Source organism: Strongylocentrotus purpuratus, unplaced genomic scaffold (assembly GCF_000002235.5).
Source record: "Strongylocentrotus purpuratus isolate Spur 01 unplaced genomic scaffold, Spur_5.0 spur5_scaffold_1, whole genome shotgun sequence".
Taxonomy (NCBI): Eukaryota; Metazoa; Echinodermata; class Echinoidea; order Camarodonta; family Strongylocentrotidae; genus Strongylocentrotus; species Strongylocentrotus purpuratus.
The window spans coordinates 11,087,861-11,115,260 of NW_022145594.1; the positions used below are offsets into that span (position 1 = coordinate 11,087,861).

Genomic DNA, 27,400 nt, shown 5'->3' on the forward strand with positions numbered 1-27,400 from the left:
CTTCAATATTCATGACAAAGATAATTTACCAAAGACTTTGTTGAAAATCAGTTCATACTCATATTATATTTTTCTTCCCATTTCATGGCAAAATTATTTTTTGGGACACTTTTCATTGAAGGATTAAAATAATCTGTAAAGGTTAAATGAGTTGGCAACTGGCACTCCATAAAAGTGTGAACTAACTAAGTACGCTCTAACTTAGTACGCGCTACCGGAACACCACCCATAGTCTTCTCTGTCTTTCCCTTATTCTCCCGCTCTCACTTTCTCCTTTCTCGTCTCAGGCTACATACAATTCAAACTTATTTCTATCCTGCTACATATTGCTGCATATTGTTAGAATAAATGCATAGATCTACTCGTACTGTCATATACGGTAATGGCAACTTTAATAACATAAACAGGCCTCTTCAACCAAACTATTGTGTAGCACGGCTCCAGTCGATTTGAAGGACCACTGGCAAGGTCTAGCCATTAAGGGGGCACTAGTCGGAGCGGTTTACCATGCATACTACAATACAAGCGGAAAGGTGCGGGATGGGTCTTTTCGGATTTTTTTTTAAAAGTCCAGTTTTACCTTCTCCCCAGCTCTTTGCCCGGAATCTCTTTTGTTCCCTCTTCGTCATTTGCCACACTGTATCTACGGAAGTGTGAAGGATGAACTAACAGAGACCATTTCGGTGCGGGGAACGGTCAGGGGCTGGTCCTGGTAGGATTGATGTCAAAACTAACTACATTTATTCCTTTAATGCCTTCCAACAAGAAATAAAATATATTCGACCAATATAAGATTTTCACTCGTTTAATTTTAAAAGTCCATGAGGAAAAAAAAATGACATGTGATATTCTGAATAAGAAACTATCGATTATATTTAATCACAGTGTTATCTTCGTCCTCACAGTAGTGGATTTTCTATACTACTACTACCACTACTTTTAGGCCTTCTATACTACTACTACTTCTTCTTCTTCTTCTTCTCCTGCTGCTTCTATATACTAATGATAATAACAACAATATTGGTGATATCCATAATAATTATAATGATAATAATAATAATAATAATAATAATAATAATAATAATAATAATAATAATAATAATAATAATAATAATAACAATCATAATGATAATATTTATAATAATAATAATCATAGTGATAATAATAATAATATTATTAATAATAATATTATTAATAATAATGTTAATAATAATAATAATAATAATAATAATAACATGACATTATTCATAATAAATTGTTTTAATTAAAAATATATAAAATAAGCGTTGATAAGAAAATATAACCATTTCCAGGAGTTTGTAGTAATAAATATATCTAATAATTTAAAAATTAGAGGAAATACAATATTATAAGACGTAATTAGACAGGGACAAAGTAAAAAATGAATCAATCACAGACAAGCTATTGTTGAAGAGTAAAAGAAAGAATCTTATATGCACCAGAGGAAATACAAGACATGGCGAAGTTGCTTTGGTACTGTAATGGCAGCACAGCTAAAGCCTGGGTAATAATCTCCAAGTTTAAAGCGCTTAAAGACTTAGTTGTTATTGACGCTATATACAATCTGAGTGTTATTATCATTACTATTATTATTATTATTAAGTTTTGAATTTTTTTATTGAAAGAATACATGTTAGTTTAAAGGGTCCCTGTACATAGTTTATGTTTTAGCACTTTGTATACATTAAAGAAATGGGCAACTATAACTATAGAAATAAACATGACAATACCAATTTATATACAAATTCAATGATTTAGGACACCAGTTGTACGTAGTTGTACAGGGACAAAATATAACATTTACCAATCACAGACAATTGTGACAACGTGAATCGAAGCGAACGTCTATCCCGCTCGTGAATGCATATAAAATAATATTGTTATTAATGGTCGCCGCCCCGACAATTGCTACAAACGTTTTTGTGTTTGGTTCTAGGCAACAACAGCAACATTTGCAACAAAATTGGCATGTTAGGTTGGTATATTTCTCCATTTTGACAATATTGGTATCAATGTAGGACGGCCCTAACCTTTTAATGAAAAATGAGACCCTTAAAATTACTTATAAAGTATATCCGCTATCAAATCCCCTGCTTCTGAGGCACTCAAAGCAGCTTCTAGTTCTGAGCAAGGGCCACATGTCCTGCTCTTCCAGGCCATGAGGATTTCCATCAAGGCACTCCGGTAGTCCTTGCAGTGTTTCATCAGGATGCCGTTGGCTTGGTGCATCCCAACGCCTAATATTTTGCTGAAGGATACGAAGTTTGCAGTTGGAAAGTCCTTCGAGATCTTGTCCAGTTGCTCCTGGGAAACGTTCTCGTTGATTCTTGTTCCTCTGCCACTGTTATTTGAAGAAAAGAAAAAAGGATTCTAGTTTGAATGGAGGAGGACGACAGACTGGCAAATAAAGCGATGAAAAGGAAGCGAGTTATTTTGGATAGAGAAAGCACTATTTTACGTAACCAAATTAGAACATGAAAAATCGTGTACTGTTTTTAGAAACGTTTCCATGATTTTTAGTCGAGCACCATTTAATAGGGGTTTCAAACCATACTCCCTCGTATCTTCAATTATAACATGGAATCAATTGGAAAGATCATTGAGAATGGCAAGCTCTATGAACACCTTTAAATACATATTCAAACAATCTTGCAATATCGATTCCCAATAAGATAAGATGACAAGATGAATTTTGTTTAGTGTCTCTACTTCAGTTTTACTTTAATTCCTTTTTAGCTTTCCAGCACATTTCTCTTGTAAAAATTAAACGATTAGTTAATTATGCCGTTGCAGAACAACTTGATAAAATGTATTATTCATAAACATCCTTATTGCTAGGAAAATTTCGCCTGATGCTTTTTTGTTGTTCACTTTGTTTAGGATATGACATTTGTAATTTTCCTACTTGAAAAAAAATGTTTGATTGTCTCTTTTCTTAGCCCTGAATGTCAGACGATATAATGCTTTTCAAACTTGAAGAATGATTTCATATAACTGATTATCAGTTATAAATGCATTTGTATTTTTAATGTTATTTAAGAGTGTACATTCATTTTCTATACTACATCACAAGCATTAATTTGGCATATTATCCGGTAATTTACTATTCTGTAATCTTTGTTGTTGTTGTAAGTATGTACATAACAATTTTGGTATCCCTAATGTCTTTCTTAACTGAGCCTAAGTAGTTTCTATAATTTGCTTAAGAACTGTATCTGTTGCCTTTTTTCAAAGTCTAATACATATCGAACTATAGTTACTTTTCATCGGATTTAAAAACTAATTACCGTCTATACTAAAATGTTACATTAAGATATTATAAATATGCAACAACGTTTTCTTGAACGAAAAAGCATGGCAAAACTAAAATAAACAAACCATTCATTCATTACGAGGATACCGAATACTTTGTATATATGTTTATACATGTTTTTACTTATTCTTTATTGCTGTTATGAATTTATGTTCATGATTTTGTTATTATTATTATCATTATATATATATTTGTTAAAATATTTTTCCCCATTATGTTTAACAGGGCCTCATGTAAGACCACCGATATTGCTAATAATGAATCACCCTGTCTATATCATAAATAAATAAAGAAAGAAAGGAATTTAAATAAATTGGGGAAATGGTATGAAAAGAAAAACAAAACAAAAATAAACCAGAACAAAACAAATAAACTAAACGAAGAAAACACATCTTTGTCTGATTTGTAAAAGTAGCCAAACATATTCCATTTGGTAATAACTTTATCTCAAAAGGAGAGGTGTAGTTGAATTCATAATACTGATCTAGTACCTTATACATACCTTCTAACAGGTTCTGCCGGGTTCGTAGCACTGTTACGAAGGTGCTCGTCGGCAACGAGCCTCAAATCGGCTTTCACCAAGGCATCACGAAGCTCTTTCACCTGTTTTGCGCTGGGCGTCCTGTTCCTCCATGCAAATAGCATATTCTTGGTGCCTTTGGAAGACACATTGCCATCAGCCCGATTTGTAGCAAGAAACATTTCCACCTTGGATCTTGGGAAATCAAGATATAGTCCAAGAGTCATGATATTCTCGTTGACTCCCAGAGCCTCCCCTATCTCGTTCAATTTCAGGTCCGTCAAAGACAGCATCCCGCCTGGTTTAATGGTAATAATAATAATATTTTGTGAAGTTATAATAATAATATCAATTATAATAATATTTTGTGAAGGAATAATAATAATATCAATTAAAATAATGATTACAATAATTATATCAATTACGATAGTGGTCTCTTATTAAAGAGCTCAAGAGTGTCAGACTTGACACCCCTGGCGCTACACAGTCATTAACCTGGCTTTAACATGACTGCCATTATGCATGCTCTTAAGCTATGGTCACAAATCAGAGCAGCGACCGACCGATCAGTAGCCTGCTCGGTCGCTGCTGGAATTAAGCATCGCCCAGCAATTAGGTCGGTGCCCGGGCGGCGACCGCCCAGGCACCGAGCGTATTTTGGGCGGCTAGTGAAAAATGAGCAGGCGCCGCCCAAATTTTAACTCCGCGCTAAAACTTCAGCGGCGACCGAGCGATGCCCTAAAAACGAGCGGTGCCTGGGCGGCCGCCGCTCGGTGGCCGGGCAGCCGCCGGGCAAAATTGGTTAAAAACTCGCCGCTCGGCCGCCGAGCAGGCTACTTTTGGGTAATGTGACAATAGCATAATGTATGCTCTTGGCTTTCACAGACTAAAATCGTGACAGAAGAAACATTATATTGCATATACAGTTGTACACAGTATACAGAGCGATACGGCAATGATTCTCGAGTCCATAAAAGAAAGCAAATGACAAAAAACAAGAGAGCAAAGTCACTTTCACCCACGCGAAGACACAGCGATCTGCCAACGAGAACGGTGGGGGGGGGGGCGTTGTTACATTTTGTGACGGTTAAACCTATTTTAACTGGGCTATTTCAGACCAGGTTTTTATTGGGGGGGGGGGGGGCAATTTGACCCCCCCCCCCCTAAGATTTCGGCCGTTTCACAGCCGATCGCAGCGAAAATTTGCAAGCATATCAAGTGAAGTGTGTAGAATACTATGGAAATTTCAATTTTTTGAAAAATTTACTCATTTGCATATTTATGGTAATATATGCAAATAAGATCATAACATTTTCATTTTTACCCATGTATCATATATAATTCATATTTAAGCATTCTTTTTCACTACATAAATTCGTTAGACCATTTGGAATAAGAATACGACAACAAAAAATGGAAATGGAAGAGCCAAGTTATTCCTTATGTTATCTCTTGCTTTGATAATTTGTAAGTTATGTATTTTATTGTTTTGTTGTTTTATTTCATTTATAACTAAAATTCAACTATTTTGACCCCAAAATAAACACCTATACTTTAAAGAAGACCAAATAACCAATGTTTTATCTCTTCTTAGGAAAAATGATATTTCCATATGTTTTGTACACAAATCACAACAAATGAGCGATTTTCGGGCTGACATGCAAACACAAAAATTCACGTGAATTTGTAACTATACGTCCGATTTAAAAAAAAAAAAATGTTTTAAAAGATGCGTAAGACTCGAAAGAAAAAAGTCGCGAAAGGAAAACTTAATATCTGACGCGGTTCCGGACTAGTCTCTAAATTACTACAGGGGGGTCAAATTGCCCCCCCCCCCCCCAGTTAACATAGGGTTTAGATCCTGGGGATATGAGCAGTGGCGCAGCCCGAGTTCATAGATTTATGGGGCACTGAAACGATTGGGGGGGGGGGGGTTATCTGGGGATCGATGTCCGGGCGGTAGCTGTCCAGATACGGTATGAAATTTGTTATCTTGGTTATGTTTTAGCTGTAGGTCCTGATGCTAATCTCAAAGTACATGTTAATTTCAGTTTGTAGGCCACTTAAAAGGATTGGGTAACTTTGTCTCAGATTCTCAAAATAAATCCTGGATTTAGCTCATGTTGCAATGATAATTATAACCTTTTAGTCAGTAAGGAACCCCATGACTTTTACAAGCCGATCGCCTGTCTGATTTTCAAGATACGAAATCGAAATTCAAAAAATCGTTTTCCTAACGGTTTTTATAACACTACAGTCTATTGGGAAAAATGAGTATAGTAATACCGGTCACTCAAAGATTTTTTTTCATTTTTAGGTACTTCATGATCATTTTAAGAATATACTAAACATCACTCCAAGAAATAACTTTATTTATTCTGAGAGATTTAGTATAATCTTGCCCATTTATGTACAAGATTCCCCATCAAAATATATGGGAGAGGCATAAAGCAAGAATAATGTACAGTTTCTCAGCACGACATGGGCATCGCCATTTTCTTGATAATGTGACGTACTATGTGAAGTCTTTTATCAAATAAATGTATTAAAATTTATAGATGATTCTTTCCCAGGTGTGTGCGTTGATGAAGCATTTTATTCACCTGTTATTACATTAAATGTACTAAAATTTCCAGAACGCAAATTGCACTAATAAGTCGGTGAAGCTAACTATCTAGTCGACCGCTACCACAACTATCAAGCTGGGGTGAATGTTTCTCATTTATGAATTATATTTGACAACTGCTATAGTATACTAAAGTATCGTTTCCCTGTTATATCCTTTTAATCAATTTTAATTTTTATATTCTCAGCTATGATTTTTCATCATTGAAAAGTAAAGGTTTTGTTACTGATTAGAAAAAAGTCTTTCCAACTAACGCTTGGTGCACAATACATGTATAACTTCAACTGGTACGTCACATGTTCAAGAAAATGACTGCACCCATGCCATGCTAAAAGGCATCACATCTTCATCTATATATCTCTTGTTCATTTCCGTAGGGAATATTGTACATCAAAGGGCAGGAATTATATCTCATTTTTCAGAATACCTAAACTTATTCTTCGGGGTGAGGTTTCCTTTTAAGACAATTATTGTTTACATGGTAGGAACAGATATCTATTTTTAGAGAAAGTTGAAATGTCTCTAACCAAAATGATTTGATTACAATATCAACAATTCCCATCAAAGTATAAACAAGCTGTTTTGTATAATAGAATAGGCCTAAACGGATTCCAATAACAAGAAAGACTATGTAGTTTCATTCATCGCTTAAATATAAACATAACGGGAAGTTTAAAACAAAAATCCGTATCTGGATATAGTATGTGGACCCTAAATGTACCCGAATTGTTTGCGTTTGTTCAGTGGTAATAATGCACGCATCCATATGAATCACATGGGATTGCAATTGCATGAACGTACTTAGTTAGGGGCCTATGAACTACTTCGAAAAGGGAATGCCTTCTATTTGAACCAGGAACATCGATGTGACAAATATCTGTTCACAGTTAGCGGTTATGTAGGGTAAAGTACGAGTTACTCTATTGTCTGAATTTCAATGACATGGGTGGTTTGAGATTAAAGCGACGGATGAACACCAAATATTAATTGTGTCCATGCAGTTCACATTGGCACTGACACTACCCTCATAGAGAGAGAGAGAGAGAGAGAGAAAGACACACACACACACATACACAGACGCACATGTGTGTCTTTATCGTGGGTGTGTGTGTGTGTGTGTCCGTGTGCGTGTCTGCGTGTGTGTACATGTATATACTGTATAATTCAACAGTAATTGTAATAATTTCATGATCTTATTTTTCATGAACTCTACTGGAAAAACAAATACTACATTATTTACCCGTTAGTAGTCCAGAGGTACGCGATGCTGGGTTTCTTTTGGTAGGTTCGGTCACAGTATCTATATAACAATCATAATAATAATACTAATAATACTAATAGTAATACCTTATTTATAGATTGTAATTTCCACGTATGTTCATATGCGTTTTACAATTAAGTTATTAACAGGAAAGGTGAGTTTTTGTTATTTTCTTTAGGTATTGAGAGATCGGTGGTTGCGAGGAAAAGAAATATAGTGTTGAATTTAATACAAATGGAAACACCTTTTTAGCATTGGAGTTATGCAAAATTAGGGAGCATTTAAAAGAAATTAACCAATTGCAATTTTAAATTGAGGCCCGAAGATGTACAGATAATTACATTTGGTAATGCCCATTAATCATTCTTATTATCATCATCATCATCGTCATCATTATTTTTATCATTAGACGTAGTATTTTTATAATCATTATTATTTAATTATCGGTATTGGTAACAACATATGTATGTTTTGGTTGGGTATCTACAATCCAACTTTTTCAAGGTCTATGTTTAAATCATACACTATAGAGACACACCATCATGAAAGTACATTGCATAAAAATATCAAATCAGACATTCTAATCATGATAATAATACCTATTATTATCTATATTGGTGTGTACGCAGAATTATGCTTGGGGCGGAGGGGATCGAATGCTGACGTACCCTACCAAAATATTACGTGTAACATTTCTAAGAGAGAGCAACAATGTTGAATGTAAGTTGGTCCTTAAATGATTTACTAGATGCAATGATAGAAGGCAAACAGTTCACTTTTAAAATGGGATTTCTTTTCTCCGAATATTGACCGTTTCATGATTTTGAGGGGACTGCTCTCAGCACTCCCATCTCCACATTAATAATAAAACGGAGTAGTTCGCGACCTTATTTTTCTTTTTCTTGGGTGTAAGAAAATTCGACGTGAAATTGGATGGCAGCCCTGCGCTCAGTCGATGGGTTTAGCAATACGTTATTAGGCAAAGTGATACGTTCGAATCTTTTTACGTCTATTTAGAGCCAGAAGGGCGTCAATCATGGGTTAAAGAATATGAATTGACGCCCTCCTGGCTCAAAACTTTCAATTTATTTAGATAGAACTTAGAAGTACTCTGTACTAACCAGCACCGTCCTCCGGAAAACATTCTTCGAGTATGTCATTCCGTTTTATCTTTACCAAGGCATCAATCAAGGTCTGTCTCATTGTTGATGAATCTTGTCCTTTCATCCAGTCTCTCAGCAACTCCAACGACCCCATATGTGAATGATCTTGGCTGTTCCTTTTCTGAGCACTTTGAATATCATACGAAGGAATTTTTAGTGCCTTTCCGAGATCATCTATTTCTGCATCTTGCTTTGTTCTTCTGGCAACTGCTTTCAATTTATCATCGAAATCTTGCCTGTTTGTACCCGCCATTCTAGATGCATATATATATAAAAGAACAGGGGGAAATAGTTAAGACTTCCACTGAGGTCAGTTTAAAAAAAAATTGAACGAATAAATAAAATTAACTTGTTAAACCGTTGACCCTACACTGTTGACGAAAAAATACCCATAGCAGATTTCGTTTTAATCAATTTCGGGTCAATTATAAAAAAAACCTCATTGAAAAAGAAAATACCATAACTTTCTTGATTTGTCTTCATCCTATGCAGATATTTACATTGCATGCAGGCAATGCCATTTTATTGTCAAAAATAATTATTGAGAGCAACGACAACCTAAACTTGTTGGATGTGAAAAGTAAGTTTCAATATAAAAAATGAGCACTGGTCATGTGATCATATTGATGCGAAACCATTATGCAATTAATTGGGAAAGAAAGATTATGTTGAACATGAGAATTGGTGAGTACTATGAATTCTTAAATGGTCAAATTGAGAGGAAAATGATTCATTCTTGCCGAAGATCACATGCGCAGTCTACATAGAGAATAAAGCATGTGAGACTACACACACTATTAGTTATATGAGATTACACGCAGAATTATGTATGTGGGATTACACACATAATTAGGCACGTAAGACTACACACAGAAGTAGATATGTAGAGGTGTCGTGGTCGAGTGGATATGTTACCGGACTGTGGATCACAAGGTCCGCGGTTCAAGTCCCGCCGCGGCACTAATGTCCTTTGGCAAGACATTGATCTACATTTGCCACTCTCCACCCAGGTGTTAAAATGTGTACCCGGTAGGATGCGAAAGTTAATGAGGTTGGATTAGCAAATGGCGCTTGTAAAATGGCGGGGAGTGGATAATAATATGTTCCGCGCCTAGAAACAAAGTATTAGGCGCATTATGAGGGCACTTCTATATAGCTTTTTCGGGCATTGGTCCTGCTACGATATTCTTCTAAAGTGACATACAAACAATGAGAAAACTCACAATTTATTTTCCATCTTCAGTATAACTCAACCTGTTCTATTTCTGACCTTCGAGACAATGCACTTGAGTACACCTCGAAATGTTGATCCTATGGCGACGAATCTCCGAACGTTGCAGATGTGTGACTCAGAGATACACTGTACTGCCCTTGTATCATTGAGTGTGTGGACTTATATATGTGTTTTATCGAAATACAAATATACAGGGTAATAATTGTGCATTAACGATCATGGTAATGAAAGAGAACTAGTTTTCAAGGTAGATGAGATTCATGAACAGTACTTTGATACTAGGCATTGAGCCGCAACGGCAATCTTTCATCAAAGCCAGGGTCAGTAATTTTCTTTGTGTATGTTTTGTGTAAGTTTTAGCTTGATTGTCTTGATGGAACTATTATATTTCACTTCTTTTCATACGCTATTTAGCTCAAATCTGCTTAAAATAGTATTTCTGCTTTTTTATTGTACAGCGTTCATACCCAATTTGTATACTCCTTCAACAAGGCGCGCCAACACAAGCTCAGTCCAGAATCACCTATACTACGGAGCCCGGGAAGGGACATGGTAAAAATATTTTTATCTCGTTAAAACGAGATAGTATCTCGTTTTAATGAGATAGTATCTCGTTTTAATGAGATAGTATCTCGTTTTAATGAGAAAGTATCTCGTTTTAATGAGATAGTATCTCGTTTTAATGAGATAGTATCTCGTTTTAATGAGATAGTATCTCGTTTTAATGAGATAGTATCTCGTTAAAACGACATAGTATCTCGTTAAAACGAGATAGTTATCTCGTTTTAATGAGATACTATCTCGTTTTAACGAGATAGTATCTCGTTTTAACGAGATAGTATCTCGTTTTAACGAGATAGTATCTCGTTTTAACGAGATAGTATCTCGTTTTAATGAGATAGTATCTCGTTAAAACGACATAGTATCTCGTTAAAACGAGATAGTTATCTCGTTTTAATGAGATAGTATCTCGTTAAAACGACATAGTATCTCGTTTTAATGAGATAGTATCTCGTTTTAATGAGATAGTATCTCGTATAAGTCCATTGCATACTGGAACCGGGTGGTCCCTGTATTAAGCGGTTCTAGGACAATTACCCCCTGGGCAATCACCCCCCGGAAATTTACCCCCCGGAAAACTACCCCCGAAGGACAATTACCCCCCGGAAAATTACCCCCCGGAGAATAACCACCCGAGGACAACTACCCCCCAAGGACAATAACCCCCCGGAAAATTACCCCCCGGAGAATTACCCCCCGAGGACAACTACCCCCCGAGGACAATTACCCCCCGGAAAATTACCCCCCGGACAACTACCCCCCGAGGACAACTACCCCCCGAGGACAATTACCCCCCGAGGACAACTACCCCCGAGGACAATTACCCCCCGAGGACAACTACCCCCGAGGACAATTACCCCCCGAGGACAACTATCCCCGTGGACAATCAGGATTCAATAGCAAAAGACGATCTGATACATTGAGAGATGGCTACGAGCCTATAAGACCCCCTTCATGAACCCATATTCGCTCAAATACTAGCACGTTGTCTTCCTCGTTACTAAACATTTCCCTTTAATACATATAAGTTATACAACGGCAGTGCGGCTGCTGATTTCCACGAAGGATGTAAGTTTTAGGTAATTGTCAAGCGCTTCTCAAAATGCATAGAAATACATTTCTCTTGAGCAGCGTTATTTCAACTTTTTGAGTCATGGTACCCTCTTAAAAAATGAAAAGTTTCTCCCAAATCCCAAATTCTTCACAGACTATCTATTTTGCATGACTCAGGCACTCGCCAAGTGCTATGTTCATGGGTGTCGATCCGGGGGGGGGGGGGGGGATATCCCCCCCAAAAAATATTTCAGGTGGGGGGGGGGGTGGCCTGTCCAATCATCCCCCCCCCAACAATTCACCATACAAAAAAAATGAAGAGAAACATTAATGATGAGAGCCCGATGAGAGTAGTTAATGGTTATTACTCGCAAGATGACCATCAGTATACACATTTTGCAATCTCATTTTCATAATACATACGTAAATGAGACATCCGTATATGAAACAAGAATAAATTGAATTCTCGCTCATACGGCTTCATCAGGAATTGATCAATTTATTCAATCAACAGCATCATATAAATGCAGTGCGCCAAATGCAAAGCCGCAGCGTTAAAAAGCAACGAGCTAAATATCAAGCGCGAAGCGCAAAAGTGCAAAAAAGAAGTAGAGAGTGGGAGAGACAGAGAGGATACAGGCGCGTATACAGGCGCGCGTCAAAAACGCCGGCCAAAAAGAGAGAGAGAGAGAGAAAGAAAAAAGGAAGAGGACGTAGGAAGAAAAAAGATTAAGAGTCAAGAACGGTACAACGAATCGTCATCTTTCTCTTATAATGTAATGAAACGTCGAAGTTTCGCGTGGGAGGGGGGGGGGTTGGGGAACTGAATTTAGACAAGGATTAAGAGTCGAGAATGGTACAACGAATCGTCTTCTTTCTTTATCAATTTAATGAAATGTCAGAGCTTCCGCGCTACGCGCGGAGGAAGGGGAACTTTATTCAAACAAGGATTAAGAGTCGAAAACGGTACAACGAATCGTCTTCTTTCTCTAATAATTTAATTAAAGGTCAAAAGAAATTGAATTTAGACAAGGATTAAGAGTCGAGAACGGTACAACGAATCGTCTTCTTTCTCTAATAATTAAATGAAACTTCAAAGCTTCCGCGCTTCGCGTGGGACGGGGAAACCCCCCCTCCCTGCAGCCACCCCCTTTAGGGAGCGCGCTTCGCGTGCTCACTACCGCCCCCCTAAAATAAAATCCTTGCTACGCGCTTGAGAGGATAATAACCCAAGTTGCAAGCCCACATGGGTCCCATATTCTCTGAAATGTTATCTTTATTGAGGGTGACTTGAAAAAATTAATAACTTGTAAGGGAGGGGGTGCAACCTGCCACACACTTCTACCTCTTGGTTGCTTTTATCCATTGCCGAAATTATTTTGGCACCTATCACCCCCCCCCCCCCCCCAACCACGGAGGGACCAACAATGACGGTCGCATACTACCGGGTACCCATTTAACACCTGGGTGGAGAGTAGCAAGTGCAGGTTAATATCTTGAAAAAGGATATTAGTGCCGGTGTCGTGATTCGAACCCTCGACCTGCGCATATCATACTCCCGCATGACAACATAAATATATAGATAACAGAAATATATAGATAACGTGAAGAAAACCTTAATTTCGGATCATGGTCGAGGGCCCATTATACAAAGACAAATACACGATCAGCTTAAAAAGTGACAGAGGATGCGTAAATGAAATATTACATCCTAATTTCTTTGTTTTGCCATTTTGTTGGTGAGAGAGGCTGTAAGGCGTACTCATCTGCGCGCAATGTATTATTGAATTTCTTTAAAAAATGTAATTTCTGTTATTTACTCGGTAGCAAAACTTCGGGAGAATTGGGCAACTCCCAACCCCCCCCCCCCCCACATCGAAGTGAATAACTTGAAAACACTGAAATGAACTTCACAAATAACATAGAAATTGAAAGTTTATGAAATTTTCTATAAAGAGCAATTTGGAGAGAAGCTCGCATTATTTGTCACAGTGTTACAAATTCCTCGGGGGTGATTGTCATCGGTGATAGTTGTCCTCGGAAGAGGGGGGTAGTTGTACTTGGGGGGAATTGTCCTCGGGGGGTAATTGTCCTCGGGGGTAGTTGTCCTCGGGGGGTAATTGTCCTCGGGGGGTAGTTGTCCGGGGGGTAATTTTCCGGGGGGTAATTGTCCTCGGGGGGTAGTTGTCCTCGGGGGGTAATTCTCCGGGGGGTAATTTTCCGGGGGGTTATTGTCCTTGGGGGGTAGTTGTCCTCGGGTGGTTATTCTCCGGGGGGTAATTTTCCGGGGGGTAATTGTCCTTCGGGGGTAGTTTTCCGGGGGGTAAATTTCCGGGGGGTGATTGCCCAGGGGGTAATTGTCCTAGAACCGCTTAATACAGGGACCACCCGGTTCCAGTATGCAATGGACTTATACGAGATACTATCTCATTAAAACGAGATACTATGTCGTTTTAACGAGATACTATCTCATTAAAACGAGATAACTATCTCGTTTTAACGAGATACTATGTCGTTTTAACGAGATACTATCTCGTTTTAACGAGATACTATCTCATTAAAACGAGATACTATCTCATTAAAACGAGATACTATCTCATTAAAACGAGATACTATCTCATTAAAACGAGATACTATCTCGTTTTAACGAGATAAAAATATTTTTACCATGTCCCTTCCCGGGCTCCGTACCTATACACATAGGTTGGCCAACATAGTTTCATGTGCTCACAAAATGGGTTTTTTGTTATTTTGTGCTTGCTCAACAGAGCAGTGAACGTCATATTGTGCCCAACTCAAATAGGGTTAGCAAAACTTTCCTAATCAATGGCTCTTGCCATATCAAGGAGCTTCGAGAAATAATGCGAAAGGTATATTTATTGCAATACTCTTTGGATTATCTAAAGAAATAATTTTCGATGACTGCAATATTTCATGCAAAATGTTACTTGAATCTTCCTGTCTTCTTTACCCTGTTATATACATATTCATAGCAATGGCAAAACGTATTGCAGAATAAATTTAAACACAAACAATTGCATAGGGAATAATTTTGTACAGTTAAGGCATATTACTGGTCAGTTGCTTTCCTCGCCTCTCTCCAAAGTCACTCTTTTTCTAAGAGAAGAATTATGCAGAGAACACAGGACACCAACAAATGATGTAAGGCAACATTACTTTGTTCAACGTAATGTTTTTACAAAATTACCCGTTTCTGGTGTTGGTAAGCACCATCACAACAATTTAGCACAAAACACAAGTCACCAAAACTTGATGTGAGGGTAAATTGCTTAACTCAAGGCAATATCTTTATATATTACCAGTGTCATGCGTGGGTTAGCCCCATTACAACTCTCTTAACACAGAACATAAGCACAACACTCAAGACACCAATAATTGATGTGAGGATAAATTGGTTTGGTGTTATTATAAAGGTTACGTAGGACATAACAACTGGTGTGTAAAAAGTGTTCTTGAATGATCAAATTGAGAGGAAATTTCTCATTCTTGCTGAAGATCTCATACTCTACACATATAATTAGGTATGTGAGATTACATACAGAATTAGGCATGCGAGATAACACATGGAGTTATATATGTAAGACTACAGACACATCCTACATTGGTTCGAGCTAGTTCTTGTCAAATTTCGAATATGAGCACACTTCTATAGGTTTCAGGGGAAAGTTCATGTACGATTTACTTACATTCAAGACAATGCATTTACTTATACCTTGAAATGTTGATCCTATGGCGAAGAACGTCGCAGATGTGTGCCTTAGAGATACACAGTAATTTTATCAGTGAGTGTGAAGACTTGAATATGTTTTTTTTTAATCGAAATACAGCTATACACACAGTATGAATTTTGCATTGACGATCAGGATAATAGAAGATTACTAGTTTCCACGGTAGATGTGATTCATGAATAGTACTTTGATGCTAGGCATTCGACCGTAACATCAATCCAGGATAAAACTATTATATTCCACTTCTTTTCATACGCTATTTAGAAGAAATATGCTTTAAATAGTTTTCATGTCATTGTTCTGCGGACATTCCAAATATGTATTACCCCTGAACACTGCTAAAGGCGTGCCTACACAGCTCAATGTAGAGAGTTTGGCCTTCTCAGTTTGGCCAGAAAGTAGAGCTTGAAGTCTCCGTAGTCAATGTCATCCAGACCCAGATTTATAAAAATCATCTGGGCCCTTGACAACCTTGCTCTCTTCATTGTTCATCTTGGAGGAAATGTTCCCATTTAACAGCATTCTATTCTTTAATGTTGTGCTTTCCCAACAAAGCAGGGGTTGTCATATTGTGCCCAACTCAAATAATGATAGCAAAACTCTCCTTATCAAAGGCTCTAGTTATTTTAAGGAGATCGATGAAATAATCCAAAAGGTACTAGTTACTGCAATACCCTTTGAATTATTTGTATGACTAATTTTGGATTAATCAGGTACAGTATCTCATGCACGGTGCTATTTAAATTTTCCTTCTGTTGTATTCTTCGCCATCTTCTTTACCCTGTTATTTACGGGTTCATATCATTAGCAAAATGAACTGCACAAGTATTTGGAACACAAGGAAAGGAAAAGTGAATCCTCTCGTAAAGTTTGGGCATTCTGCTGGTAAGTTGCTTTCTTTGCCTCTCGGCACTGTCGTTCATTTGCCAAATGAACAATTTTGCACAAAACACAGAGGACCAACAATTGATGTGAGGGTGAATTGCTTTATTCAACGCAATGTCTAAACAGATTACCCGTTTCTGGTCTTGGTTAACTCCATTACAAGCCTTTTAACACAGAAAATTTCAATACAATAAACAAGCCCCCATCAATGGATGTAAGGGTAAATTGCTTTCTGCATGGCATTTTATTATAATTATCCGTTTCCGGTCCCGGTTAGCCTCACTACATTCCTTTTTTAACACAGCAAACTTAGAACAAAACACGAAGCACCAATAATTGATGTGATAGTAAATTCTATTTTTAAACGCAATATCTTTACCCTGTTATATACATATTCATACCAATGGCAAAACGTATTGCACAACAACTTTAAACACAAACAATGCATAGCGAGTAATTTTGTACAATTTAGGCATATTACTAGTCAGTTACTTTCCTCGCCTTTCTCCAAGGTCACTCGTTTGCTAAGAGAAGAATTATGCAGAGAACACAGGACACCAATACTTGATATAAGGGAACATTACTTTGTTCAACGTAATATATTTACAAATTACCAGTGTCTTGTGTGGGTTGGCCCCATTACAACCCTCTTAACACAGAACACAGGCACAACACTCAAGACACCAATAATTGATGTGAGGATAAATCGGTTTGGTGTTATTATAAAGATTGCGTAGGATATGACAATCGGTATGTACTACGTGTTCCTGAATGATCAAATTGAGAGGAAATTTTCTCATTTTTGTATTTTTTTGTTATTGAAAATAAAACACAACGACATCGCATACAGTAATAACATATCAATAAAGTAAAAGGATGTATACAGAACACGGTACAACACAGGACAATACAACACAACACAGCACAACACAAATGCCTCATTCTAGCCAGTTACATTTGTGCATATCTAAAGCTTACCCTGACATGCTTAAAGGTTGTATATTATGTAAGAAAACCGAGACTGAACTCGTCAAGGAGAGGCTTTACTGAAATAAAGTAATATTAACAATATAATAACATAATTGACAATAAGGAAGTAAAACAATTATTAAATACCAGGGGACGAAAATTCTACAAGAAAGAAAGTGACCATTTCCTAAAGTGGGAAATCGGTTTACCTTTCTTCTCTGCTATTTTATATTCAATTTTCTGTTTCATTTTTACAAAAGAAAGGAAGCCCTTAAAATATAATTCTACCTCTTGAAATTTACCTCGAATAATATAAAATTTGAGGAACAGGAATAATAATTAAAAAAATAATACAAACATCATGCCTGCCACCGATATCAATACCAAATATATGAGCGAACAGAGTAAATCGTTGTCTCCTTCGTCATATTATCAATATAATCTGCAAGCTTTGTCCACATTGAAGCAACTACTGTGCATTTACAAAATATATGAATCAAGGTTTCAGGAAGCTCCTGACAGAAGTAATACAAAGGACTATCCCTGCATTTGAAATTATTTTTGTGTATAACAGACCATTCAATTTCATCTCTATCCAAACCAAGCCACTCTTCCCACTTATTACCAATCTTGGCCTGGAATGATTTATCTTTGTTACGTAGTACCGAATAAGCATAGCTATAGGCACTTTCAACTTCCTTAGTAACTCAAGAACGATCTTATCAAAAATATTCTCATGAACATCTTGATGATCAATAAACCAATCTTAATATAACGCATTCATCAGGGAATCATACTTGCGTTGGTCAGTTATTGGGATATCAAATTCTACAACCAAGTCTTCAAAAGTTTTCATAATATTACAACCCCGATTACAAAAATAATTAGGTATGTGAGAATACATACATAATTATATGTTAGAGAATACACTCATGATTTGTGTATGGCAGATAACATACATAATGATGTATGAGAGATTACACACACGATTACATATGAGAGATTATATACATAATTAGGTATAAGAGATGTCATTCATAATTAGGTATGTGAGATTACATACATAATAATTAGGAATATGAGATTACATACATAATAATTAGGAATATGAGATTACACAAATAATTAAGTATGACAAAGTACATTAGCAATTACGTTTGAGAGATTAAATACAGAATTAGGCATGTGAGACTACATACACAATTATGTATGTGAAACAACACACACATTCGACATCGGTCCAAACGGTTGAGCTAGTTCTTGTCAAATTTCGAATATAAGTGCACTTCACTAGCTTTTCAGGTACCAGCCATCTTTATCATAACTCGATCTTCTCCTTAATAAGAAGTACTGTTCTATTTCTTACCTTCAAAACAATGTACTTAATCACACCTCGAAATGTTGATCCTATGGCGACGAATTTCCGACCGTTGCAGATTTGTGACTCAGAGATACACTAGTGTCCTCTTATCAGTGAGTGTGTATACTTGAATGTGTGTTTTATTGAAATGCAAATACACAGGGTAATAATTGTGCATTAGCAATCATGATAACGAAAGAGAACTAGTTTTCGCGGTAGATAATATTCGTGAACCGTACTTTCTCAGACTATCACACCAGTAAAGTCGATGTCCTGTGATAAAGATACGAAAGTAAAACGTGGGCCTGTAATAGCTTACTATTACAGGCCCATTATTAATGGTAATAATGATAGAAGCAATGAATAGTCAAACGTTTGTCAGTGACCACCTGGCTCAAGCCCCAAAAATCATTTATCTGCCGCGGCTGTTTTCTTTACCCCTCTTAATATTTCATTTCCCCCCCCCATTTCTTGGTGTTCAATTGTTTATTAGCTTGTTCGTTTTTGTACTGGTTTGAACTATTTACGTTTTTATCAAGATGAAGAAACGTAGCCTCTTTGACCACAGCTACACTTCTGATCTGGACATCTCTGTCAGCTAAATCATTCACTGAATTTGCTCAGGGCCTCCTGTATATATCATTCTGTAAATAGAACAATTCTTATACAAGAGTATGATACTTTAAACTTATCTCTTGAGCCTCGTTTGTTTACTGGATTTCTGGTGTCCAGATACTGGTATATTTCATATAGCCTTGAAGAAAAGTAAAAGAGAAACCCAGAACCTGAAAATTAAACAATTTTGGTGTAAATCTGGATTTCTGCTGTCCGGATTGAAATTTGTTATATTACATTGCTTGCGGGCAAGCCTGAATTCGATGACCGGAGTGATAATACATGGATGAACCACTATTTGTGCCCAGACTATCATTATAATTATTCACATGTTTTGGTGTTATTTTTGTCGGTTCACTTCTTATGACAAAAAATCTACGATCCAAACAATTCTCTTCAACCAAAAGTGAATGTATGTAGACATAAACTGAAATGATAGAACGATTAAGCAGTGTGAGGTACCACAAACGCATTCTCTTTCTGCTAATCCACGTAATGTCAGTCACATTTGTAAAGCAGTTAATACTACGTTTCTCAATGGTTTAAATTGTTATTATTGTTATCCAGGTCATTGGATTCGACTAATAATTCACAAATGTCTACGGTTGTAATTTGTGTTATTATGTTTCTATACCAAAGCCTACATGTATACCATTTTGAACTCATTCCTATTGTGTGTTGTTTTTATTCCTGGTTTAGTATTTTGTATAAATTGACAGTACATATATGTTAATTGATGTTATATATATTGAAGAAACAGCTGGAAAACGATTTGTATGCCTTGTAACTGTGCATGATCAATAAACTTGAACTTGAATGATAGTGTACACGCTCTGTTCCCAAAAAATATTCCAGCCAAGTGCCATTTTCAAGCATAGACACGCCAATACAACCATATTGCACTGATTATTAGTAGCCGAAGCCATGGGAGACGGGATAATGCTTTCCAAGCATATTGAAGGTGTTGTACTTTCGGTTCGATTTTCACTATACAATTAAAATGGAGTGTCAATATGCATGTGAACGGAACCCTAATGGAAAGCGCGTTTTATATCATAAAGTAACCGAGAAAAGATATGATTATTACTTTATTGGCATTGAAAAGGAGCAGAAAATATGTGGCATTTGCGATTTTATGGTTAAAACTAGAAACAAACTCTGGCCACTGAAGAGGAGTAAACGGTTCATACAAGATTCTTTTTTTTTTTTTTTTAATTTGTATTGAATATGAAGAATTCGTTGCTCCATTTCCTCCACTTGGTTGGTTATTTTGGCCTATGCTACGGTAAGACACTTCGTTTTCAAAGATTTGATAATGAGAAATCTGGAGCTGTATGCTAATTAAAGCAGAAATGCGTTAAAACAACAACTATAACAATAACTGCAATTTTATTAGCAACAGTAACAAGGATGCTATGATGTATTCGATTTACAGAGTGAGTCAGAAAAAAATGTCCCATTTTTAAAAAGTTTTATTGTTTAAAATATGAATATTTAATCATGGGTTTCATGATATGTCTTGATAGAGTTATATCCTCCAAGTACATCATAGTACCATTTTCAGTTGAATCTCTGCGTGCATGACTGACATCAGACAATCTTTACAAGACTGCCAGATCTCACTTGCACCAAGTTACTGGGTGAGTCATTACTATCAATCACAGCAATGTATTCAATGTATTCGATGTCAATAATTTGGTCAAAAGAAATTCGTAGTTTTTAGGAAATCTAAACATAACAACCTTAATCATTATTTAACGTCATGACGTGAAAACGTTGAGCAGTAATTCGGAATTACGTTGTTTAGTAATTCGAATTACCACACTACGTAAGTAATTAGGTAGTGTGGTAATTCGAATTACTACACAACGCAATTATTTATGTTGTGTGGTAATTCGAATTACCGCACGACGTATATCCATGTTTTTGACGGTCTCCTGCTTCAATACTCTTCAACACACACACATACACACGGTTGCATTAACGAATGATTTTGAAACTAATTTTCCTGAAAAGTGTGGGAGAAAACCTGGACAGGCCACCCTCTCCCTGAAAAGTTTTTGTGTTGGTACGTGAGTGTAGTGTTGGTCTGGGGTTGTTTCACAAAGATCCTACGTAGAACTTATCTCTAAGTTGGACTTAAAATTTATGGACTAAGCAGAAATTCAAGTAATTTAGACTTTTTATAAATTCCACATCCAGAACATGAAATCTCTTTGATGATAGAAAACATGAATGATTTGAATCAACATTTTATGCCTTTCAAAAAAACTTTTACAAAATATTTCCAAAGATGCTAACGGCTTTCCATAATTTTTAAGTCCAACTTAGAGATAAGTTCAACTTAGGATCTTTGTGAAACACCCCCCTGGAGGTATTACTAAGGTATTTGATACTTTATGAAATCATACCATCACACGGTCCAATGTTTCAGGGCTCGGGTCAGCTGGCCTCACAGTACGGTTCTGCAATCCACCTAGGACGAATGGTGTAACGACAGTAATATAAATCGCAACACGGATGATCAAAAGATTGCAATGATGAAGATGATGGTGGTGTCGATAGTGATAAAATGATAATAATAATGATAACGATCATCATCAAGACCATCAATATACTACACGTACTACCAATAACAAGTATAATAACAGCAACATTTATGTTTTTGGTGCTAAAACTAAATCTATATTGTAGAAAGTTTCAGGACTAACTTTTTTAGAAAGAAGATGTATCACCATCGAAACAAAATGTAGAATAATTTAGGGGATTTGCTATCGGGAAGGTGTCCTTTAAGAAATAATAACTAAAAGCATAACTGAATTTAGTTCGAACTAATCTTGACAGTAATGTTTAGGGTCGTGAAATAGATTAATATGGTCTCTTAATCATTTCAGAAGAAGCATTGACAGAATATATGATAAATATCAATGTGCTTTGCTCCATTTTCAAATGAAAATAATGTGTTTTGCTTCTTTTTGAAAAAAAGATTCCCCTAGATATGAATACCTTACCATGAGATGTTGAGGAATGACTTTGTCCTGCTGTACAATGTTGTCCAGTGGAATCTATGATAGCGAGAAGAAAACGACAACATAATAACAAAGACTTTCGAGAAATTAACTCAATGGTAATTACTTTCAATACCCTAATGGGTTTTACGGAGATGACTGGGGAGGGAGGGAGGAGGGGGAGGGAGGTGGTCATTGCCACTCATGCCCGCTTTTATTCCGGAACCCTTTTAATATAATGTATATAATCACATACACACACACACATACGGTATATACATTTATTTAATTTGTTTGAATGAATTTATATCATTTATGTGTGTGTGTGTGTACGTGTGTGCTAGGGTGGTGTGTGTGTGTGTGTTTGGGATAAGAACTCTTATATCACAAAGAGCTCAAAACGGTACGATACAATTAACAGAATGTAATAATATATATTCTAAATGACATAAAACTTCCCTGCACATGTTTCGGTTATGATATGTATTTCCTAAACACGATAGATGCGGGTACTTGGCCTGTTGTATGACTAATACATTTTCCCGCATAATAGCGACCTACTCCTCATTTTGAAGATAATTGATTACACATGCAGGATCTCATTAAGCAAAATAATGTCTTGTTTTTTTTGTTCTCATTCATGAAAAAACCTTGCTTTCTGCAATAAGAAATGACATATGAACATAATCGAAATGATATAAGGACCGTTCGATGATGTTAGAACAAACACTATCATGCTGATGTATCCTTTCAATGTTATTCATTCGACATGTACTAGAATTTGAATCTCATTTATTGGGGAGGAAGAAGAAATGAAGTGGGTTAAGCTGCAATGACATTTAGGAGGTTTTAAATGTTTTACTTTTTTTAATTTAGCGAGATATTTTCATTTGATTAAAAAGTGAACCTTATCTGGAATACTCGTTACTGCATTTTCTATAATTACTGAATCGAGTCCGCTTCTGAACAAGCATAATAGCTAGCCATCTGCACAACGGCGGCATGGATGGCGGGGAAATACTTCTTTGTGATGCCATGGTCTCCGTATGCCGAAAGCATCCAATTAATCATTAAAGGGAAAGTCCACCCCCAAAATAAGTTTGTTTCGATAGAGGCAGAATAATAAGAAAATCAGGTGAGTGAAAGTTTGAGCAAATTCTGAATGAAAATAAGAAAGTTATGAATTATTGAAGTTGTGATCAATCAAATACAAATTGGCAACTCTATGACGTATCATGCGAGCTCAACTTCCATTTGCTCAGTACTAAAAAAATGTAAAATTTTCATTTTCCCTCAAGAAAAATTTCAACCATACATGCACCCTAAATATAATAATTTCAAATATGTTTCTATACTCCCCCTGCAAGGAACAAATATATATTCCGTCATCAATAACGAAGAAAACATGATTTTATGGAATATTATGCACGAAGCAAATGAAGGAGAGCTCGTATAATAAGTCACAGAGTTGCCAATTTGTATTTGATTGATCACAAATTCAATAATTCATAACTTTCTTATTTTCATTCAGAATTTGCCCAAACTTTCACTCACCTGATTTTCTTATTATTCTGCCTCTATCGAAACAAACTTATTTTGGGGGTGGACTTTCCCTTTAAGAGGAAGGACCCCTGCTAATTACTAGCCACGTACAATATACAGTGTGTCCCAGAAAAAAACGAAACCGAGAGTTATCGATGGTTTATCATAACTTAATCACAATTATGATTAATAAATGACACATATTTGTAAAGCTTTGATCCTCCTCTTTTATTTAAAGCAACTGATATGATGCATTTTTCAGGCATGTGTGATAAAACACAATTTGTAGAAAGGGTACCAAAAAGTCATTTGGCGAACGGTATCTGAATTTCAAAAGGAAAGTCACATTTCTAGAAAGTACATATTTTGCCCTTTCATATGACATCTCAACCAGGAAAAATGAGCCAGGAATAACAAAAATCTAAATGTTTAAAGTAACGCTTGCATTTCCTTATTTTACTGTGTGTCTGGAGTGTGTCGGGAGTGTGAAAAGAAAACAAAAGTAACCCTTCTTTCAAATTCAGCCTACATAGATTCAGTTTCTATTGATGTAAGATAGCCTAGCAAAATATACACAAGTATTTCCTTGAGAAATTTATGCATGAAACTACGAGGGGAAAAACCTTATCAGTAGTACATACTGTATGAAAAGCAAATATACAAAATGTAGTTGTAAAGTGTCCGGTACTTGAGTTCCTAGTTGAGGAAATACATATTTCAAAGAACCCATGATGGCCGAATTATGATTAAAAAACAATGAAATTTACTGTAAAAAGGTAAAAGATGAATGGTTTAGATAAGTAGTACGTGGAATTATATTATTTGTTCTCAATTCTCATACAATGATATGGTTTGATAAGTATTTTGGTCTTCATATGTATATTGATTTTCTATTATGAATATCTGTGAGGTTTCTAACAGACTCCTGAACCGGGAATTTCAAGCAACATTTAGGTAATGATGATTTAAGATGATGTGCTTTCGACTATTATGCATCAAAATCTTTTGATATAAATTAAGTGAAATAATTATTATTTGTTGAAACCAGCTTTAAAACAACTGTACTGGAAAACAAAATCATTTTCAAAATCCAGAGATATATATAATGTCTTTATTCCATTTTTTAAAGGCATGGCAAATTTGATTTTTTTGTTTTGTTTAAATGATATGTTTTTAATGTTGTAAAACGGGATTGAGATTAAAATTACACCGATTTATTGTACTTGTTTACAACTTACTGTCATATTTAACATGGATGATTATGATATCACATCTTTAATATTTCACATCCTTTTGCTGCCATCATGAGATAAAATATTCTCTAATCTGTTGTAAATAATGTTTTATTACCATGGAATTTAAGATAAAAGAAGAGATACAAATATCTCAGAATACATTGTACCTAATATCTGATGATATTATCTTGCGTTCATTATATGTTAATTAGGATTACGTGCCATTTCAGTTTATGCCCCTAATGATAGAAAAGATGCAAGAGAATTTCCAAGATAAGTTACAAGAATTTTAAGAATACCGATTTTATTACAATGGTGAGGTTACAAGAACATTCAAGATACAAGATATGTTTGAATACCGCCACAGAATTGTAAATCATTCTATCTTATGTTAACTCAGTTGTATAAATAGTGATGCCTGGTAATATATACAATCGCTGACTTTTGTTTTCTAATGTTTTTAATGTTTATACAATTTATTATATTCATGTGTTTTTTTTTAACATGCTTTTTTTTAAACTCCTTTTTATTGCATACATCTGCAGAGTCACAAACAAATGCTCTGTCTGTTCGGTTATACCAACAAATTGGGTTACTGATTGAGCTACCCACATGTCTTACATACTCTGTGCACTTTAGGTAAATGGCTACAGCCATAGAGACCTAAAGTTTCCATCTCCTCCTATGTATTTTTTCATTTGTGTGTGTGTATGTGCGTGTGTGTTTGTGTGTTATTCTTTTTATCCGTTGGGTTGTTGATCTTGTAGAAACCGTAGGGTTAGCATTCAGGCTAAGTATGATAGATGCATAAACAGATTGACCCAATACAACAAGAAGCTAGGGATAGATCGTTCAATAAAAGAATTCGTATAAATATGGTTGAATTCAGTTCATTATCGCAGTCACTCAACTATTGCATTCCAATTTCAATTCGCTATTTTTATGCATACATTTTCAATTTCAATGAATAGCATGTAAATGAGGATTTTTTTAAAAATTTGTATTGTAGAATTCAGTCTCTTTTATGCCACATAATAATCTCACTGTGCAACATTGTATTAATCATGGAATAGATATACTAAAGACTTTCAGATGATCTAACTGTTTCCAGTGCAAGATTTATCTTTACTGGTGTTAAAGAGGTTGACATGGAGCTAATCAAAACATGACATTTTGGCGTCAATTTGGGTCTTTTGTTATGTGCAAAATTCTATATGAGACAAAGAAACGGCCATGAATAAAGGCAAACAAAGCAAGTTAAGTTTTTGTGCGATGGGTCTGTTTATTTCATTCAAATTAGACATACAGCTGAATAAATGCATACAGGTTCGATACATACATGTATGATAACTTAGCGTATAAAGTACACAAGATTGATTAAAGCTCGTGGAAGATTCCTGGCATAATTTACATTTACCACCGGTAGGGGGTGGGGTGGGTCAATAACAGTTTTAGAAGTGTTTTGTGTTTTCTAGATGTCATCAATTTTACGACTATGAATAATATGTTTCTTGTTTTTATTTATTGTAAGTTCTTTCTTTCATTTAATTTTCTCGACAATGTTGTCGTATTAAAAAGCTGTGTAGGCTATCTAGCCACTCACTATATTCTCAATCTTATATGAACATGTACTTTTTTATATTGTTGATATTGTTTTTTATATAGTGATCTGGAAAAGAAATACCATACAATACCAGTACTTAATAGTAACAAGTAACTTATAAACAAAAAGATGAGTTGTGGTTTCATTTTCCTTATCAACAATCACAAGCAACCTAGCTATGATGATTGGTCATCAAATTCATTTTAGATTTACATATTTATTTATTTATTTTTATTAAACAAAAATATACATATACAAATTACCATGGGAGGAAAAGAATTTGCATGTTTGACAGCTTCCAGATTTGGGAAACCTTCAGCGAAAATGGTAAACATTCTGAGCCTAACTCGACAAATATAATGTAACTAAGATTTTTTAATATTTCCAATATTCAGGCCTAGCCAAACAGATCAATTTATTAGACCCTTTTATGACTTTCATACCAAAAGTTGTCCAAGAGATGAAATATCTTTCTATTTAAAAGATGGAATTATGTTCATCGATTCTTCTCAAATGGCATAAGGAAATTGTGAGATCAGGAGCAATGGAAACTGCCATTTAAAAGATTTGGGAAACCTCTTTAAAGGTATTCGTCAGTTAAAGCTTATCTGCACTAGTTTGGCCAGGAGGGATTAGACCACACAGCGAGGGCACTGACAGCTCTCAATTAACATAAGAAATA

General features: G+C 35.8%; 1 protein-coding gene across 1 annotated transcript; it reads right to left on the bottom strand.

Moving 5' to 3' along the window:
• Positions 1-1,249: 1,249 nt before the first annotated feature.
• Positions 1,250-18,995, bottom strand: LOC115920912. Its single transcript, XM_030977675.1, has 5 exons — positions 18,722-18,995; positions 8,863-9,158; positions 7,721-7,780; positions 3,837-4,152; positions 1,250-2,362 (listed from the first exon to the last, which is right to left on the bottom strand). Exons 2-5 carry the CDS (start codon positions 9,155-9,157, stop codon positions 2,080-2,082), a joined length of 954 nt encoding a protein of 317 aa, XP_030833535.1. The 5' UTR covers position 9,158; positions 18,722-18,995; the 3' UTR covers positions 1,250-2,079.
• Positions 18,996-27,400: the final 8,405 nt, after the last annotated feature.

Bases quoted from the DNA above. Each gene is read 5' to 3' on its own strand.
- LOC115920912 (XM_030977675.1), bottom strand. From the start codon at position 9,157: ATGGCGGGTACAAACAGGCAAGATTTCGATGATAAATTGAAAGCAGTT. The intron at 7,781-8,862 runs GTTAGTACAGAG...ATTGTTATATAG, and splicing joins TTTTCCGGAGGACGGTGCTG to ATACTGTGACCGAACCTACC. The intron at 2,363-3,836 runs GTATGTATAAGG...TTCAAATAACAG, and splicing joins CCGGCAGAACCTGTTAGAAG to TGGCAGAGGAACAAGAATCA.